At 52.2% G+C, this 17,213-nt stretch overlaps 1 protein-coding gene across 1 annotated transcript in view; it reads left to right on the forward strand.

Annotated features, from left to right (window-relative positions):
- The window catches only part of PRPF38A (pre-mRNA processing factor 38A), a 45,394-nt gene extending 41,134 nt beyond the window's left edge, over nt 1-4,260 (forward strand). Inside the window, exons 9-10 of the mRNA XM_075320091.1 lie at nt 3,075-3,123; nt 4,071-4,260. Of these exons, the coding sequence (XP_075176206.1) occupies nt 3,075-3,123; nt 4,071-4,113 (92 nt within the window). The 3' untranslated portion in view covers nt 4,114-4,260. The remainder of the gene's footprint in view (nt 1-3,074; nt 3,124-4,070) is intronic.
- Nucleotides 4,261-17,213: the final 12,953 nt, after the last annotated feature.

Here is a 17,213-nt window from a genome sequence, read left to right on the forward strand (position 1 = left end):
GGTGCGGCATTTTCGCATGGAGTCTCTGCGATCAGTCATTGCCTCTATGACCCAAGGGGAGTTCCTGGCGTCCATCGACATCAGAGATGCCTATCTACATGTGCCAATCGCAGTGTCACATCAGCGTTGGTTACGTTTTGCGATAGGAGAGGATCATTTCCAATTCGTGGCTCTCCCCTTCGGGTTAGCCACGGCCCCTCGGGTATTCACCAAGGTCATGGCGGCAGTGATTGTGGTCCTGCACCTCCAGGGGTTAGCAGTGCTTCCTTATCTGGACGACCTTCTGGTCAAGGGTACATCCAGCGCAGACTGTCAGCAGAGTGTTTCGCTCACTCTCGCCACCCTAGCACAATTCGGGTGGATTGTCAATCTTCCCAAATCCACTCTGACTCCGACCCAGAGTCTCACGTACCTAGGGATGCAGTTCGAGATTTTGCCGGCACTTGTGAAGTTGCCCTTAGACAAACAGCTGTCACTCCGGTTGGCGGTGCGCTCTCTCCTGAGGCCCCGCCGTTATACCCTCAGGCGTCTGATGCAGGTGCTGGGTCAAATGGTGGCCTCCATGGAGGCGGTTCCCTTTGCCCAGTTCCATCTGCGTCCTCTGCAGCTGGACATTCTCCACTGTTGGGACAAGCGGCCTTCCTCCTTACAACAGCGACAGCGGTTGCCTACATCAATCCCCAAGGCGGGACACGCAGCCGCCTGGCAATGTTGGAGGTCCAACGCATTCTTCAATGGGCGGAGGACTCCAAGTCCACCATATCCGCAGTCCACATCCCTGGCGTAGAAAACTGGGAGGCAGATTATCTCAGCCGTCAATCCGTGGACGGTGGCGAGTGGTCCCTGCACCCGGCAGTGTTTCAGTCAATCTGCCGCAAGTGGGGCACTCCGGGCATGGACCTAATGGCATCCCGTCACAACAACAAGGTTCCGGTTTACGTGGCTCGCTCCCACGATCCTCAGGCCTTCGCCGCGGACGCTCTGGTTCAAGACTGGTCCCAGTTTCGTCTGTCCTACGTGTTTCCCCCTCTAGCTCTCTTGCCCAGAGTCCTACGCAAGATCAGAATGGAGGGCTGTCGAGTCATCCTCATTGCACCGGACTGGCCCAGGCGAGCTTGGTATCCGGACCTGCTCCAACTGTCCGTGGAGATGCCGTGGCATCTTCTGGACCGTCCAGACCTGCTCTCGCAAGGTCCGTTTTTCCGCCCGAATTCTGCGGCACTCAAATTGACGGCGTGGCTCTTGAGTCCTGGATTTTGACGGCTTCTGGTATTCCTCCTGAAGTCATCTCCACTATGTCTCGGGCCCGTAAGTCTTCCTCCGTCAATATCTATCACAGGACTTGGAAAATTTTCCTGTCCTGGTGTCGCTTTTCTGGCCATTCTCCTTTGCCATTCTCGTTGCCGACCCTTCTGTCTTTTTTACAGTCCGGTCTGCAGCTAGGACTGTCCCTCAACTATCTCAAGGTACAAGTCTCAGCTCTATCAGTGCTGTTCCAGCGGCGTCTCGCCCGGCTGGCTCAGGTCCGCACCTTCATGCAAGGTGCGTCTCACATCATTCCACCTTATCGGCGGCCCTTGGATTCCTGGGATCTTAACTTGGTCCTCACGGTATTGCAGAAACCCCCTTTCGAGCCCCTTAGGGAGGTTTCTTTGTATAGTCTTTCTCAAAAGGTGGCCTTTCTAGTTGCCATAACTTCTCTCAGGAGAGTCTCTGATTTGGCTGCGCTCTCCTCGGAGTCACCTTTTTTGTTTTTTCACCAAGACAAGGTAGTTCTCCGTCCGACCCCGGACTTTCTTCCTAAGGTGGTCTCTCCCTTCCACCTTAACCAGGATATTTCCCTGCCTTCCTTCTGTCCGGCCCCTGTTCATCGCTTTGAGAAAGCGCTGCATACTCTAGATCTGGTGCGTGCTCTCCAGATCTATGTGTCTCGCACCGCTGCGCTTAGGCGGTGCACCTCTCTTTTTGTGCTAACAACAGGGCGGCGCAAGGGTCTCTCTGCTTCTAAGCCGACCTTGGCCCGTTGGATTAGATCGACCATTTCGGACGCCTACCAGAGTACTCAGATGCCTTCCTTCGCCGGGGATCAAAGCACACTCGACCAGAGCTGTCGGTGCCTCTTGGGCTTTTAGGCACCAGGCTACGGCTCAACAAGTCTGTCAGGCTGCCACTTGGACTAGCCTGCATACCTTTTCAAAGCACTACCAAGTGCATGCTCATGCTTCGGCAGACGCATCCTTCAGGCGGCTGTCGCCCACTTGTGAAGTTAGGCTCCGCCTACTTCTTAGTTTTTTCTGTTTATTCCCACCCAGGGACAGCTTTGGAACATCCCATGGTCTGGGTCACCCAAAGGAACGATAAAGAAAAAGAGAATTTTGTTACTTACCGTAAATTCTTTTTCTTATAGTTCCGTATTGGCAGACCCAGCTCCCTCCCTGTTGCCTGTTGGCAATTTTCTTGTTCCGTGTGTTATCACCGGCTGTTGTCGTGGACAGAGTCTCCGGTTGTTCCAGTTCTTACTCGGTTCTACTTGTGGGTGGCTATTCTCCTTCAGCTTTTGCACTAAACTGGCTAGATCTGGTTCTCCGGGGGGTGTATAAGCTCAGAGGGAGGAGCTACACTTTTAAGTGTAGTACTTTGTGTGTCCTCCGGAGGCAGAAGCTAAACACCCATGGTCTGGGTCTTCCAATACGGAACTATAAGAAAAAGAATTTTACGGTAAGTAACAAAATTCTCTTTTTTGTCTCCTGGGGCTCGCGTGACATGGCATATGAGGCCTGCAGGCAATTGACAGCTGCACTCTCGCTACTTCTGCTTATTTTATCTGAGGTTCTTCTGAACACGTGAACCTCTGACAGATGGAAGAAGTGTGAGTGCAGCAGCCGTTAGTGCTAGCTGATCAGAAGTAGGGCTCACGTGTCATAAAAATGTCACGTGAGCCTCGGGAGACAAAGTGCTGGAGGGAGGTCGAAGGTGTTTTGGATTTATAAGATGTGTTACTTTATTTAAAAAGGTGTTACCCATTTACTGGACAATCTCTAAGTAATTGTAACTAATTTTCTTTTGTCTAACAGGGCATCATCGAAGTCACAGGCATAGAAGCCACTCAAAATCTCCAGAGAGGTAAATAGACAAAAGTTGTCCTATCTTAAAATCCGCTAAGGCCATGTGCCCATGGGACGCTCGTACCTGCGGATATATTCGCAGGTACGGCCGCATGTTTCCCGCAGCTGCCCGCCGGCAGCCGCAGCTATTTTTAGCTGCGAGTTTCCAGCGGAATAGCTGCGGGAAACATTCGGAGTTTCACGCGATTTACCTGCGGACGTCCCGGCCTCTATCTCCATAGCGGAGGGCCGGGATCTCCGCAAGTAAATCCGCATGAATAATTGACATGCAGTTAGGTGCGGCTGAGGGATATCCGCAGGAGATTCCGCAGCCGCACTTTCCGCAGCGTGGACACAGACACTCCCCATGTCCCATAGGGTAACATGAGGAGTGCCTGTACATGCTAGAACCTGCGGATTTATCTGGAAAATCCAGAAAAATCCGCAGGTTTTCCGCAGCAAAAAGCTCCCGTGGGCACATGGCCTTACAGTGATCTGATGCTGCATCTTTCCGAGTATTTTAGGCAGTCACATCGGTATGGTGCTTTGCTGCGCAATGGCACTGGAGGTCCCTGTCTCACAGGGTTAAACAGAATGAATCATTGGCAGCGCTCAGACAAGTTACTTTGTTTTGCCTCGGGACAACCGAGGTGACAGAAAAATGTATTTAACTACCATGGGGAAACTTTTCAAAATTTACAAATTGCCCAAAGTAAGAGCAAAAAAAATGAAGATTAAAGAACTCAAGTAAAGGACTACTACAGATACAGTACTTGTATATCACATTGAGATTTGCTTTGACCGATGACCAATTTCAGGCTTTTGACTTGAGAAACCCAAACCTTTGGAAAATTGTACGGTTAATGTAAACTATGGCCCAGCCATTGCAACTAGAAAATCTTGTGACCAGAGGGATCACGCTGTAACCCCCCCCCCCCGAATAATCTTGTGTTTTTCTTTCTGTAGGTCAAAGAAGAGTCACAAAAAAAGCAGACGTGGGAATGAGTGACCAAAGGGCATTGGAAGCCTCGTTCTATCCTCTAGGACTTTTTGTATATACTAGAAAAACTATCAGTATGTCGGACGTCATTCAATTGTTCAGTCAATTGTTTTCTAAACGATTTTTAATAAAATAAATTGTTTTCATTGTGACAAACTGTACAGTTGTCATCAATGTGGGAGGTGGGAAGGGATCACTACGGGCACAGTCTCTAGAGCAAGAGCTTTGCTCTCAGCATTTAAGTCCATATGTCCTGACTTGCAAAGTTGCTTCATTTTATTGGATCAATTAAAAAAAAATATATATAGTTGCTAAAATTTACATATCCACAGAATCTAGCAGCAAAGAAATATCACATGATCAACTAGTGAAACAAGCAAATGCTATATAGCAAAGACTTGTAAATGTCATGGGGAAATAGATGATCATTTAGTGTATACGTTCTACACCAGGGGTCTCAAACTGTGAGTGTAACGGCCGCGCATGGAAAAAATTGAGGGGGATACTTTGTGCAGGACAAAGTGACCTTTTTAATTAAATTTTTTTTTTCTATACATTTTTGGATCAGGTTATAACAAATGTGCACTTATTTCATTCCAGGTTATATATAGAAAAGCAAAAAAGAAGGGAATTTTGTTTACTTACCGTAAATTCCTTTTCTTCTAGCTCCAATTGGGAGACCCAGACAGTGGGTGTATAGCTACTGCCTCTGGAGGCCGCACAAAGAACTACACTTAAAAGTGTAAGGCCCCTCCCCTTCTGGCTATACACCCTCCCGTAGGAGTACGGATTCCTCAGTTTTAGTACCAAAGCAAGGAGGAGGAAAGCCAATAACAGTTTCAAAAACAAATTCAATCCGATAACAAGATCGGAGAACTTAAGAAACAACATGAACAACATGTGCACCCGAAAAACGAAACCCTAAGAACAAATAGGGCGGGTGCTGGGTCTCCCAATTGGAGCTAGAAGAAAAGGAATTTACGGTAAGTAAACAAAATTCCCTTCTTCTTTTTCGCTCCTAATTGGGAGACCCAGACAGTGGGACGTCCAAAAGCAGTCCCTGGGTGGGTAAAAAGATACCACATGAACGGGCTGTCAGACAGCCCTTTCCTACAGGTGGGCCACCGCCGCCTGAAGGACCTGTCTACCTAGGCTGGCATCTGCCGAAGCGTAGGTATGCACTTGATAGTGTTTGGTAAACGTGTGCAGACTCGACCAGGTAGCCGCCTGGCACACCTGCTGAGCCGTAGCCTGATGCCGCAATGCCCAGGACGCACCAACGGCTCTGGTAGAATGGGCCTTCAGTCCAGATGGAATCGGAAGCCCAGCAGAACGGTATGTGTGAAGAATTGGTTCCTTGGTCCACCGCGCCAGGGTGGATTTGGAAGCTTGCGATCCCTTATGCTGACCAGCGACTAGGACAAAGAGCGCATCAGAACGGCGTAGAGACGCCGTGCGAGAAATGTAAATCCTGAGTGCTCTCACCAGGTCCAACAGATGTAAACCTTTTTCAAATTGGTGAACTGGATGCGGACACAAAGATGGCAAAGTGATATCCTGATTGAGATGAAAGGAAGAAACCACCTTGGGAGAAAACTCTGGAATTGGACGCAGTACTACCTTGTCTTGGTGAAACACCAGGAAGGGAGATTTGCAAGATAACGCCGCTAGCTCGGACACTCTTCGAAGAGACGTGACCGCCACAAGAAAAACTACTTTTCTTTGTCGCTCCATTGGGAGACCCAGACAATTGGGTGTATAGCTATTGCCTCTGGAGGCCACACAAAGTATTACACTTAAAAGTGTAAGGCCCCTCCCCTTCTGGCTATACACCCCCAGTGGGATCACTGGCTCACCAGTTTTGTGCTTTGTGCGAAGGAGGCAACACATCCACGCATAGCTCCACTTTTTAGTCAGCAGCAGCTGCTGACTATGTCGGATGGAAGAAAAGAGGACACATATAGTGTCCCCAGCATGCTCCCTTCTCACCCCACTGTATGTCGGAGGTGTTTGTAAGGTTGAGGTACCCATTGCGGGTACGGCGGCAGGAGCCCACATGCTGATTCCTTCCCCATCCCTTTTTACAGGGCTCTGGGTGAAGTGGGATTTACCGGTCTCCAGGCACTGAGACCGTGCTCCATCTACAGCCCCTGGAGAAGATGCTGGATGGAGCGGAGTACATCAGGGACATGGCCCTGCTTCCTCAAGGTACTCTGTGTCCCCGTGCATTTGGCGCTCACACCGCAGCATGCTGGGTGTTGTAGTGCGCCGGGGGACATCAGCGCTGCGGCGCCTGTGCCATGGCCTCATTCAGCTTTGCTGAAGCAGGCTCACTTATGGGAATTGGTCGCGCCGGCCGCTGGGACTGCGGCGCGGCTGGCACTTGTAGTGCGCCGGGGACTTCAGCGCGGCCTGCGCTTTTACGGCGGCCGCGCTGATAACTAGAGTCCCCGGCTTTTGCGGCCTGCTTCCGTTCGTTCCCGCCCCCAGACCTGCCAGTCAGGAGAGGGGCGGGACGCTGGCCACTTCCAGGAATCGGTCGCGCCGGCCGCTGGCAGCGGCGCGGCTGGCACTTGTGGTGCGCCGGGGACTTCAGCGCGGCCCGCGCTTTTACGGCGGCCGCGCTGATAACTAGAGTCCCCGGCTTTTGCGGCCTGCTTCCGTTCGTTCCCGCCCCCAGACCTGCCAGTCAGGAGAGGGGCGGGACGCTGGCCACTTCTATGAATCGGTCGCGCCGGCCGCTGGAACTGCGGCGCGGCTGGCACTTGTGGTGCGCCGGGGACTTCAGCGCGGCCCGCGCTTTTACGGCGGCCGCGCTGTTAACTCGAGTCCCCGGCTTCTGGGCCTAGTCTCCCTTCGTTACCGCCCACAGCCCTGACAGTCAGGGTAGGGGCGTGACGCTGCATAGAGCAGAGCTGAGAGCTGGAGTATGTTTTGCATACTCCACCCCTCTCACTGTGTGCACTGTGAAACCGGATTCCCGCACTTTCTCAGGCACGCCCACGGCTTCCTTCTCTACAAGGACACCGGCAGCCATTAGTGTCAGTTTCTGTACGATACAGAGACAAGTGTGGAAGACCCTGGCATTCTGATAGTCACACAATCGCTGTAACAGGCGTTAAGCAGCACCTGTGGTGCTAACCCCACTAGTGCAGAAATGCACTTATAGATATGCTTGTACTATATACATTGCACTGTTTGGTCGCACGTTGTATATACCCTCCTGGATTATGCGGAGGAGTTATCAGCATATTCTCTGTGTAAAACAAAGGTGCAGAACCAGGCATCCTCCAATCTCCAGGCTTGTAGCTAGATCCATAGTTGCAGTGGGAGATGGAACTGCAAACTCAAAGATGCCACTGACAGACAGATGGATCTCTGGTCGAAAGCCATCTATGAGGCTGTCGGCGCACCGTTGGCTCCGGCATTCTCTCCCTTGGGGCACTCCAAGCTATTTCAGCTTGTCTTACACAGATTGACACGGTTACACGTACATCTGTGCCGCAGGTGGCATCCTTAACCTCTCAAATGTCTGCATTTGTTTCTTACGCGATTCAGGTTGTCCTGGACTCTGCGAACCGTGCGGCGGTAGCCTCCGCTACTCCGTGTTTTTAAGCAGAGCCTGGTCTGCTCGTTAAGTGAATGGAAGGCAGATTCTGCTTCCAAAAAAGGTTGCCTAACCAGTTGCCTTTTTCTGCTGACCGACTGTTTGGTGAGCGTTGGATGTAACCATCAAACAGTCCAGGGGTAAGGATTCGTCCTTTCCTCAGCCCGGACACAACAAACCCCAACAGAGCAAGAGGCAGTCGGGGTTTTCGGCCTTTTCGAGGCTCGGGCAGGTCCCATTTTTCCTCGTCCAATGTGGACTCAAAAGGATCAGAGGAGCTAAGATTCTTAGCGGGCTCAGTCTCGCCCAAAAAAGCGACAGTCTGAAAACCCGCTTCCAAGGCGGCTTCCTTATGACTTGCGGCCTCGGTCGGTAGCAGGCTCTCCCGCCTTGGCGATATTTAGCTGCCATAGGTCAATGACCATTGAGTGTGAGACATTCTGTCTCACGGGTATAGGATAGAGCTCACTTCTCGTCCTCCAACTCGATTCTTCAGAATTTCTCCACCTCCCGGCCGGGCCGCTGCTCTTCTGCAAACAGGGTGCACTCTATAGGCAGAAAGAGTGATGACCCCCGTTCCTCTTCAGGAACAAGGTCACGGTTTTTACCCCAAATTCTTTGCGGTACCTATAACAACGGGCCGTTCCGTCCCGTTCTGGATCTAAAAATGCTCAGCAAGCTCGTGGACACCAGGCGGTTCCGGATGGAATCCCTCCGCCATGTCATCGCCTCAAGGTCCCAAGGATATTTCCTAGCATCATTAGGCATCAAGGATGCTTATCCACACGTGCCGATTTGATCCAGAGCACTAGCGTTTCTACGCTTCGTTATAGGAGACGAACACCCTCTGTTCGTAGCTCTACCTTCCGGCTAGCGACAGTCCAACTGGTCTTCGCCAAGGTCAGGGCAGCAGTAGTCACAGTCCTGCACTCTCAGGGTCACTCTGTGGTCCCGTATTTAGACGATCTACTTGTCAAGGCACTCTCTTAGGAAACATGCCAACACTGCCCGAACGTTGCGCTGGAGACTCTCTAGAGTTTTGGGTGGATCATCAACTTTTTAAAGTCAGATCCGACCCCGACCCTATCGATAACATATCTAGGCATAGAGTTTCTTACTCTCTCAGCGATAGTGAAGCTGCCGCTAGACAAACAGCATTCACTACGGGCTGCAAGCTCTTCTTTAAGAACCAGTCGCACACATTGAGACGCCTCATGCACTTCCTACGTAAGATGGTAGCAATGGAGGCAGTTCCTTTCGCGCAGTTTTACTGCGTCCACTACAATGGGACATTCTCCGCCAATGGGACGAGGAGTCGACGTCCCTCAACAGAGTCGTCGTTCTTTCTCAGGCGGCCAAGGAATCTCTACGGTGGTGGCTTCTTCTCACCTCTTGGTCAAAAAGAAGGTCCTTCCTATCCCCGTCCTGGGCGATAGTTACGACAGACGCGAGTCTATCAGGGTGGGGAGCAGTTTTTCTCCACTACAGCGCTCAGGGTACGTGGACTCAGCAAGAGTCCACTCTTCAGATCAATGTTCTTGAACACAGAGCAGTGTATCTTGCCCTACAATCCTTCCAACAGCGGCTGGAAAGCAAGCATATCCGACTTCAGTCGGACAGCTCCACAGCGGTGGCATACATCAACCACCAAGGAAGAACGCGCAACCGGCAAGCCTTCCAGGAAGTCCGGCAGGTTCTGATGTGGGTGGAAGACACGGCATCCACCATATCCACAATTCACATCCCAAGTGTGGAAACTAGGAAGCTGACTTCCTAAGTCGCTGAGGTGTGGCCGAAAGAGTATGGTCTCCTCACCCGGACGGGTTTCAGGAGATCTGGCGCCGCTGACAGAGGCCGGACGTCGATCTAATGGCGTCACGGCACAACAACAATGTGCCAGCTTCATGGCACGGTTTCACAATCATCGAGCTCTGGCGGCAAACGCCTTAGTTCAGCATTGGTCGCAGTTCCAGCTACCTTAGGTGCCACCTCTGGCATTGTTGCCCAGAGTACTGCGCTAGATCAAGACCGACTGCGGCCGCGCCATCCTCGTCGCTACAAATTGGCCGAGGATGTTGTGGTACTCGGTTCTGTGGTGCCTCACGGTAGGCTAACCGGGGGCACTACCAGACCAATCAGACTGGCTGTCTCAAGGGCCATTCTTCCATTTGAATTCTACGGCCCTCAACCGGATGGTGTGGCATTGAGTCCTGGAACCTAGTGTCGTCAGGATTACCTCAGGACGTGGTTGCCACCATGAGACAGGCTAGCATACCAACGTCCGCCAAGATTGACCACAGGACGTGGAAGATGTTCTTATCTCGGTGCTCGGCGCAGGGTGTTTCTCCCTGGCCGGTTGCATCGTCTATGTTTCCTTCCTTCCTGCAATCTAGGTAGGAAAATGGGTTGTCGCTCAGTTCCCTTTAGGGACAAGTCTCAGCGCTATCTGTATTTTTTCAGAAACGACGACTTCCTCAGGTACGCACGTTCCTACGGGGAGTTTGTCTTCTCAGCACTCCGTACAAGCGGCCGTTAGAGCCCTGAGATCTGAACAAGGTTCTAATTGCTCTCCAGATGCCGCCTTTCGAGCCTTTGAAGGATGTCTCCCTTCCCGTTTTTCACGGGAAGTGGCCTTCTAGTAACGGTCTCGTCTCTTAGGAGAGTTTCCGAGCTAGCAACGCTCTCATACAAACTCCCTTCCTGGTCCTTCACCAGGACAGGGTAGTTCTGCGTCCGGTTCCGGAATTTCTCCCTAAGGTGGTATCCCATTTTCATATCAATCAGGATATCACCTCACCTTCTTTGTGTCCTCGTCCAGTCCATCAATTTCAGAAAGATTTGCATCTGTTGGTTCTGGTGAGAGCACTCAGGTTCTACTTCCCGCATGGCGCTCCTGCGCCACCCGGATGCACTCTTTGTCCTTGTCGCTGGTCGGCGTAAACAGTCGCAAGCTTCCAGATCCACCCTTGCTCGGGGGCTCGAGGAACCAATTCTTGAAACCTACAGTTCTACTGGGCTTCTGGTTCTCTCAAGGCCGAAGGCCCATTCTACCAGAGCCGTGGGTGCATCCTGGGCATTACGGCACCAGGCTACGGCTCAGCAGGTGTGTCAGGCACCCACCTGGTCGAGTCTACTTACTTTTACCAAGCATTATCAGATGCATACCTACGCTTCGGCAGACGCCAGCCTAGGTAGATAAGTCATTCAGGCGGCGGTTGGCCACCTGTAGGAGAGGGCCGTTTGACGGCCCTATCATGAGGTATTCTTTTACCCACCCAGGGATTGCTTTTGGACATCCCAATTGTCTGGGTCTCCCAATGGAGCGACAAAGAAGAAGGGAATTTTGTTTACTTACCGTAAATTCCTTTTCTTCTAGCTCCAATTGGGAGACCCAGCACCCGCCCTGTTTTCTCGGGGTTTTTCTGTTTTTTCGGGTACACATGTTGTTCATGTGGTATGGTTCAGTTCTCCGATGTTTCCTCGGATTGAATTGGTCTTTAAACCAGTTATTGGCTTTCCTCCTTCTTGCTTTGGCACTAAAACTGGTGAGCCAGTGATCCCACTGGGGGTGTATAGCCAGAAGGGGAGGGGCCTTACACTTTTAAGTGTAATACTTTGTGTGGCCTCCAGAGGCAATAGCTATACACCCAATTGTCTGGGTCTCCCAATTGGAGCTAGAAGAAAAGGAATTTACGGTAAGTAAACAAAATTCCCTTCTTTGTGAAAGCCGAGAAAGGGAAACCTCTTTCAAAGGCTCGAAAGGCGGCTTCTGGAGAGCAATGAGAACCTTGTTCAGATCCCAGGGTTCCAATGGCCGTCTGTAAGGAGGAACGATATGACAAACTCCTTGGAGAAACGTGCGTACTTTAGAAAGTCGTGCCAAGCGCTTCTGAAAGAATACGGATAGCGCGGAGACTTGACCCTTAAGAGAGCTAAGCGACAAACCTTTTTCCAACCCAGACTGCAGGAAGGAAAGAAAAATTGGCAATGCAAATGGCCCGGGAGAAAACCCTTGAGCCAAGCACCAAGCTAAGAATATCTTCCACGTCCTGTGATAGATCTTAGCTGAGGATGGTTTTCTAGCCTGTCTCATTGTGGCAACAACTTCATGAGATAAACCGGAGGCCGCTAGGATCCAGGACTCAATGGCCACACAGTCAGGTTCAGGGCCGCAGAATTCAGATGGAAAAACGGCCCTTGAGACAGCAAATCTGGACGGTCTGGTAGTGCCCACGGTTGGCCTACCGTGAGATGCCACAGATCCGGGTACCACGACCTTCTTGGCCAGTCTGGAGCGACGAGAATGGCTCGATGGCAGTCGGACCTGATTTTCCGGAGAACTCTGGGTAACAATGCTAGAGGTGGGAACACATAGGGGAGTCGGAATTGCGACCAATCCTGAACCAAGGCGTCTGCCGCCAGCGCTCGGTGATCGTGAGACCGTGCCATGAAAACTGGGACCTTGTTGTTGTGCCGTGACGCCATCAGATCGACGTCCGGCGTCCCCCAGCGGCAACAGATCTGCTGAAACACGTCCGGGTGAAGGGACCATTCTCCTGCGTCCATGCCCTGGCGACTGAGAAAGTCTGCTTCCCAGTTTTCCACGCCTGGGATGTGAACTGTGGATATGGTGGACGCTTTGCTTTCCACCCACGTCAAAATCCGCCGGACTTCCTGAAAGGCTTGGCGACTGCGTGTTCCCCCTTGGTGGTTGATGTACGCCACCGCCGTGGAATTGTCCGACTGAATCCGAATCTGCTTGCCTTCCAGCCATTGTTGGAAGGCTCGCAGAGCAAGGTAGATTGCTCTGATTTCCAGAACATTGATCTGCAGGGTGGACTCTTCCTGAGTCCACGTCCCCTGAGCCCTGTGGTGGAGAAACACCGCTCCCCACCCTGATAGGCTCGCATCCGTCGTGACCACTGCCCAGGACGGAGGAAGGAACGACTTTCCCTGTGACAATGAGGTGGGGAGAAGCCACCAACGCAGAGAGTCCTTGGCAGTCTGAGAGAGGGAGACAGTCCTGTCGAGGGACGTCGACTTCCCGTCCCATTGGCGGAGAATGTCCCATTGTAGAGGGCGCAGATGAAACTGCGCGAACGGGACCGCCTCCATTGCTGCTACCATCTTTCCTAGGAAATGCATGAGGCGCCTCAGTGAGTGCGACTGGCTCTGAAGGAGAGATTGCACTCCTGTCCTTAGCGAACACTGCTTGTCCAGTGGAAGCTTCACTATCGCTGAGAGAGTATGAAACTCCATGCCAAGATAAGTCAGAGATTGGGTCGGGATGAGATGCGACTTTGGAAAGTTGATAATCCACCCGAAACTCTGGAGAGTGTCTAGTGCCACCTTCAGACTGTGTTGGCATGCCTCTTGAGAGGGTGCCTTTATAAGCAGGTCGTCTAGATACGGGATGACCGAGTGGCCCTGCGAGTGCAGAACAGCTACTACTGCTGCCATGACCTTGGTGAAGACCCGGGGGGCTGTTGCCAGACCGAAAGGTAACGCTACGAACTGCAGGTGTTCGTCGTGTATGACGAAGCGTAGGAAACGCTGATGCTCTGGCGCAATCGGCACGTGGAGATACGCATCTTTGATATCTATTGATGCTAGAAAATCTCCTTGAGACATTGAGGCTATGACGGAGCGTAGGGATTCCATCCGGAACCTCCTGACTTTTACGTGTCTGTTGAGCAACTTTAGATCCAGGACGGGTCGATACGATCCGTCCTTTTTTGGGACTACAAACAGATTGGAGTAAAAACCGTGACCTTGTTCCTGAAGAGGGACGGAGATCACCACTCCTTCCGCCTTTAGAGCGGCCACCGCCTGCAACAGAGCATCGGCTCGGTCTGGTGGTGGAGAAGTTGTGAAGAAACGAGTTGGCGGACGAGAACTGAACTCTATCCTGTACCCGTGAGACAGAATATCCCTCACCCAACGGTCTTTGACGCGTGACAGCCAAATGTCGCCAAAGTGGGAAAGCCTCCCACCGACCGAGGGTGTGGGAATCGGAGACTGCAAGTCAGGAGGACGCCGTCTTGGCAACGGTTCCTCCGGCTGTCCTTTTTGGGCGTGACTGAGACCTCCAAGAATCTGAGCGTCTCTGGTCTTTTTGAGTCTTTTTTGACGAGGCGAATTGGGACCTGCCCGGTCCTCGAAAGGACCGATAACCAGACTGACCCTTCCTCTGTTGGGGTTTGTTTTGTCTGTGTTGCGGTAAGGATGAGTCCTTACCCTTGGAGTGTTTGATGATTTCATCCAAACGCTCTCCAAACAATCGGTCACGAGAAAAAGGCAAATTGGTTAAGCACTTCTTGGAATGAGAATCTGCTTTCCAATGTCTCAACCACAGGGCCCTACGCAAAACAACGGAGTTGGCTGACGCCACTGCCGTGCGGCTTGTAGCGTCAAGAACAGCATTAATCGCGTACGACGCGAATGCCGACATTTGCGAGGTCAATGGTGCTACCTGCGGGGCAAATGCACGTGTGACTGAGTCGACTTGCACAAGCCCGGCTGAGATAGCTTGGAGTGCCCATACGGCAGCAAAAGATGGCGCTAACGACGCTCCAATCGCTTCATAGATGGATTTCAGCCAGAGCTCCATCTGCCTGTCAGTGGCATCTTTAAGTGCCGCTCCATCTTCAACTGCAACCAAGGATCTAGCTGCAAGCCTGGAAATTGGAGGATCCACTTTTGGACACTGGGTCCAACCCTTGACCACCTCAGGGGGAAAAGGATAGCGTGTATCTTTAAGCCGTTTAGAAAAACGCCTTTCCGGGTAAGCGTGGGGTTTCTGGATTGCGTCTCTAAAGTCAGCGTGGTCCAGAAAAGTGCTTAATGTACGCTTAGGATATCTGAAATGGATTTTCTCGTGCTGCGAAGCTGACTCCTCTACAGGAGGAGCTGGTGGGGAAATATTTAACATCTTATTGATGGACGCTATAAGATCATTAACTATGGCGTCACCATCTGGTGTATCTAGATTGAGAGCGGTCCCAGGATCAGAATCCTGATCAGTGACGTCCGCTTCATCACCCATAGATTCATCTCGCTGGGATCCTGACCATTGAGATGAATGTGAAGGCCCCTCATAGCGAGCCCGCTTAGGTTGCCTGGGGCCATCGTCTGAGTCAGAGTCTTCACCCTGAGGTGTATGTGCCCGTCCCGGAGCTTGGAGGTAATTCAGCTGAGGGGGACCAGGGGGCAATGATTGCACAGTGTCCGTGGCCTGAAGTACAGGCCTAGCTCGCAATGCGTCAAGAATTTGTGACATAGTGAGAGACATTCTGTCAGCAAAAGCTGTAAACTCAGTTCCTGTCACCTGGACAGCATTCACAGGTGGTACACCCTGGGTCACGTCCAGCAGAGGTCCCGACTGTGCAAGCGCCGCAGGGGCCGAGCACTGCACACAATGGGGGTCAGTGGAGCCTGCCGGTAGAAAAGTCCCACATGCGGTACAGGAAGCATATAATGTCTGTGCCTTGGCACCCTTGCGTTTTGCGGACGACATGCTGTTGGCTCTCTGCAATGTGAGAGAGTCTATAGCCAAAGGGCGACAAGCGCTATGCAGTACAAAGTATTTGCAGGAACAAAATACTAAGATTACTACTGGCACAAGAGGGGGTGAGCCCAAAGGGCTGCTTACCGCCCGCTGAATAGCGGGTAAGAGGCGCAGAATTCCTTGTCTGGGTCTCCCCGGCTCCCCTCTGCAGCTCAGCGTGTCAGCAGGAATGGCTGCCGGCGTCTGTGGAGAGGGGCGGTCCGTGGGAGTTCCCAAACAAAAGTGCGGGAAACAGTGTCCCCTCTGTGCCTATTGTGAGGGCTGGAGTATGTAAAAACGACTCCAGCCCTCAGCGCTGATGCACTGACCGGCGTCCCGCCCCTCTCCTGACTGGCAGGTCCGGGGGCGGGAACGAACGGAAATAGGCCGCAAAAGCCGGGGACTCGAGTTATCAGCGCGGCCGCCGTAAAAGCGCGGCCCGCGCTGAAGTCCCCGGCGCACCACAAGTGCCAGCCGCGCCGCAGTCCCAGCGGCCGGCGCGACCTTTTCCCAAAAGTGTGCCTGCTTCAGCGAAGCTGAATGAGGCTATGGCACAAGCGCCGCAGCGCTGATGTCCCCGGCGCACTACAACACCCAGCATGCTGCGGTGTGAGCGCCAAATGCACGGGGACACAGAGTACCTTGAGGAAGCAGGGCCATGTCCCTGATGTACTCCGCTCCATCCAGCATCTTCTCCAGGGGCTGTAGATGGAGCACGGTCTCAGTGCCTGGAGACCAGTAATCCCACTTCACCCAGAGCCCTGTAAAAAGGGATGGGGAAGGAATCAGCATGTGGGCTCCAGCCGCCGTACCCGCAATGGGTACCTCAACCTTACAAACACCTCCGACATACAGTGGGGTGAGAAGGGAGCATGCTGGGAGCCCTGTATGGGCCCTCTTTTCTTCCATCCGACATAGTCAGCAGCTGCTGCTGACTAAAAACAATGGAGCTATGCGTGCGTGTCTGACCTCCTGCGCACAAAGCTAAAACTGAGGAATCCGTACTCCTACGGGAGGGTGTATAGCCAGAAGGGGAGGGGCCTTACACTTTTAAGTGTAGTTCTTTGTGCGGCCTCCAGAGGCAGTAGCTATACACCCACTGTCTGGGTCTCCCAATTAGGAGCGAAAAAGAAAGTCATGCTTTTTAATGAAGGATAAAATTATTTCATTTTTTTTTTCTTTACATTTTATCCCCCTCTTGTAAGTAATTTCATTTTACAATTGACATTATATAGTAATTTTGGCCAACAAATTGTCGTAATGTGCCCATCCTTGTCCCCATCGTGTCGTAATGTGCCCATCCTTGTCCCCATCGTGTCGTAATGTGCTCATCCTTGTCCCCATCGTGTCGTAATGTGCCCATCCTTGTCCCCATCGTGTCGTAATGTGCCCATCCTTGTTCCCATCGTGTCGTAATGTTCCTGTCGCTATCCCCATCTTGTCGTAACGTGCCCCATCCTGGTCTCCTGTGGTAATGTGCCCATCCTTGTCCCCATCTTGTAGTAATGTCCCCTTTCTTCGGCGCTCCATTGGGAGACCCAGACGATTGGGTGTATAGCTACTGCCTCCGGAGGCCACACAAAGTATTACACTAAAAAGTGTAAGGCCCCTCCCCTTCTGCATATACACCCCCCGTGGGATCACGGGCTCCTCAGTTTTATGCTTTGTGCGAAGGAGGTCAGACATCCACGCATAGCTCCACTGTTTAGTCAGCAGCAGCTGCTGACTATGTCGGATGGAAGAAAAGAGGGCCCATACTTGGGCCCCCAGCATGCTCCCTTCTCACCCCACTTTTGTCGGCGGTGTTTGTTAAGGTTGAGGTACCCATTGCGGGTACGGAGGCTGGAGCCCACATGCTGCTTTCCTTCCCCATCCCCCTGAGGGCTCTGGGTGAAGTGGGATCTTACCGGCCTCCAGGCTCTGAGGCCGGGCTCCATCCACAGACCCGGAGATCCT

The sequence above is a fragment of the Anomaloglossus baeobatrachus genome, chromosome 8 (assembly GCF_048569485.1).
Source record: "Anomaloglossus baeobatrachus isolate aAnoBae1 chromosome 8, aAnoBae1.hap1, whole genome shotgun sequence".
NCBI classification, from domain to species: Eukaryota; Metazoa; Chordata; class Amphibia; order Anura; family Aromobatidae; genus Anomaloglossus; species Anomaloglossus baeobatrachus.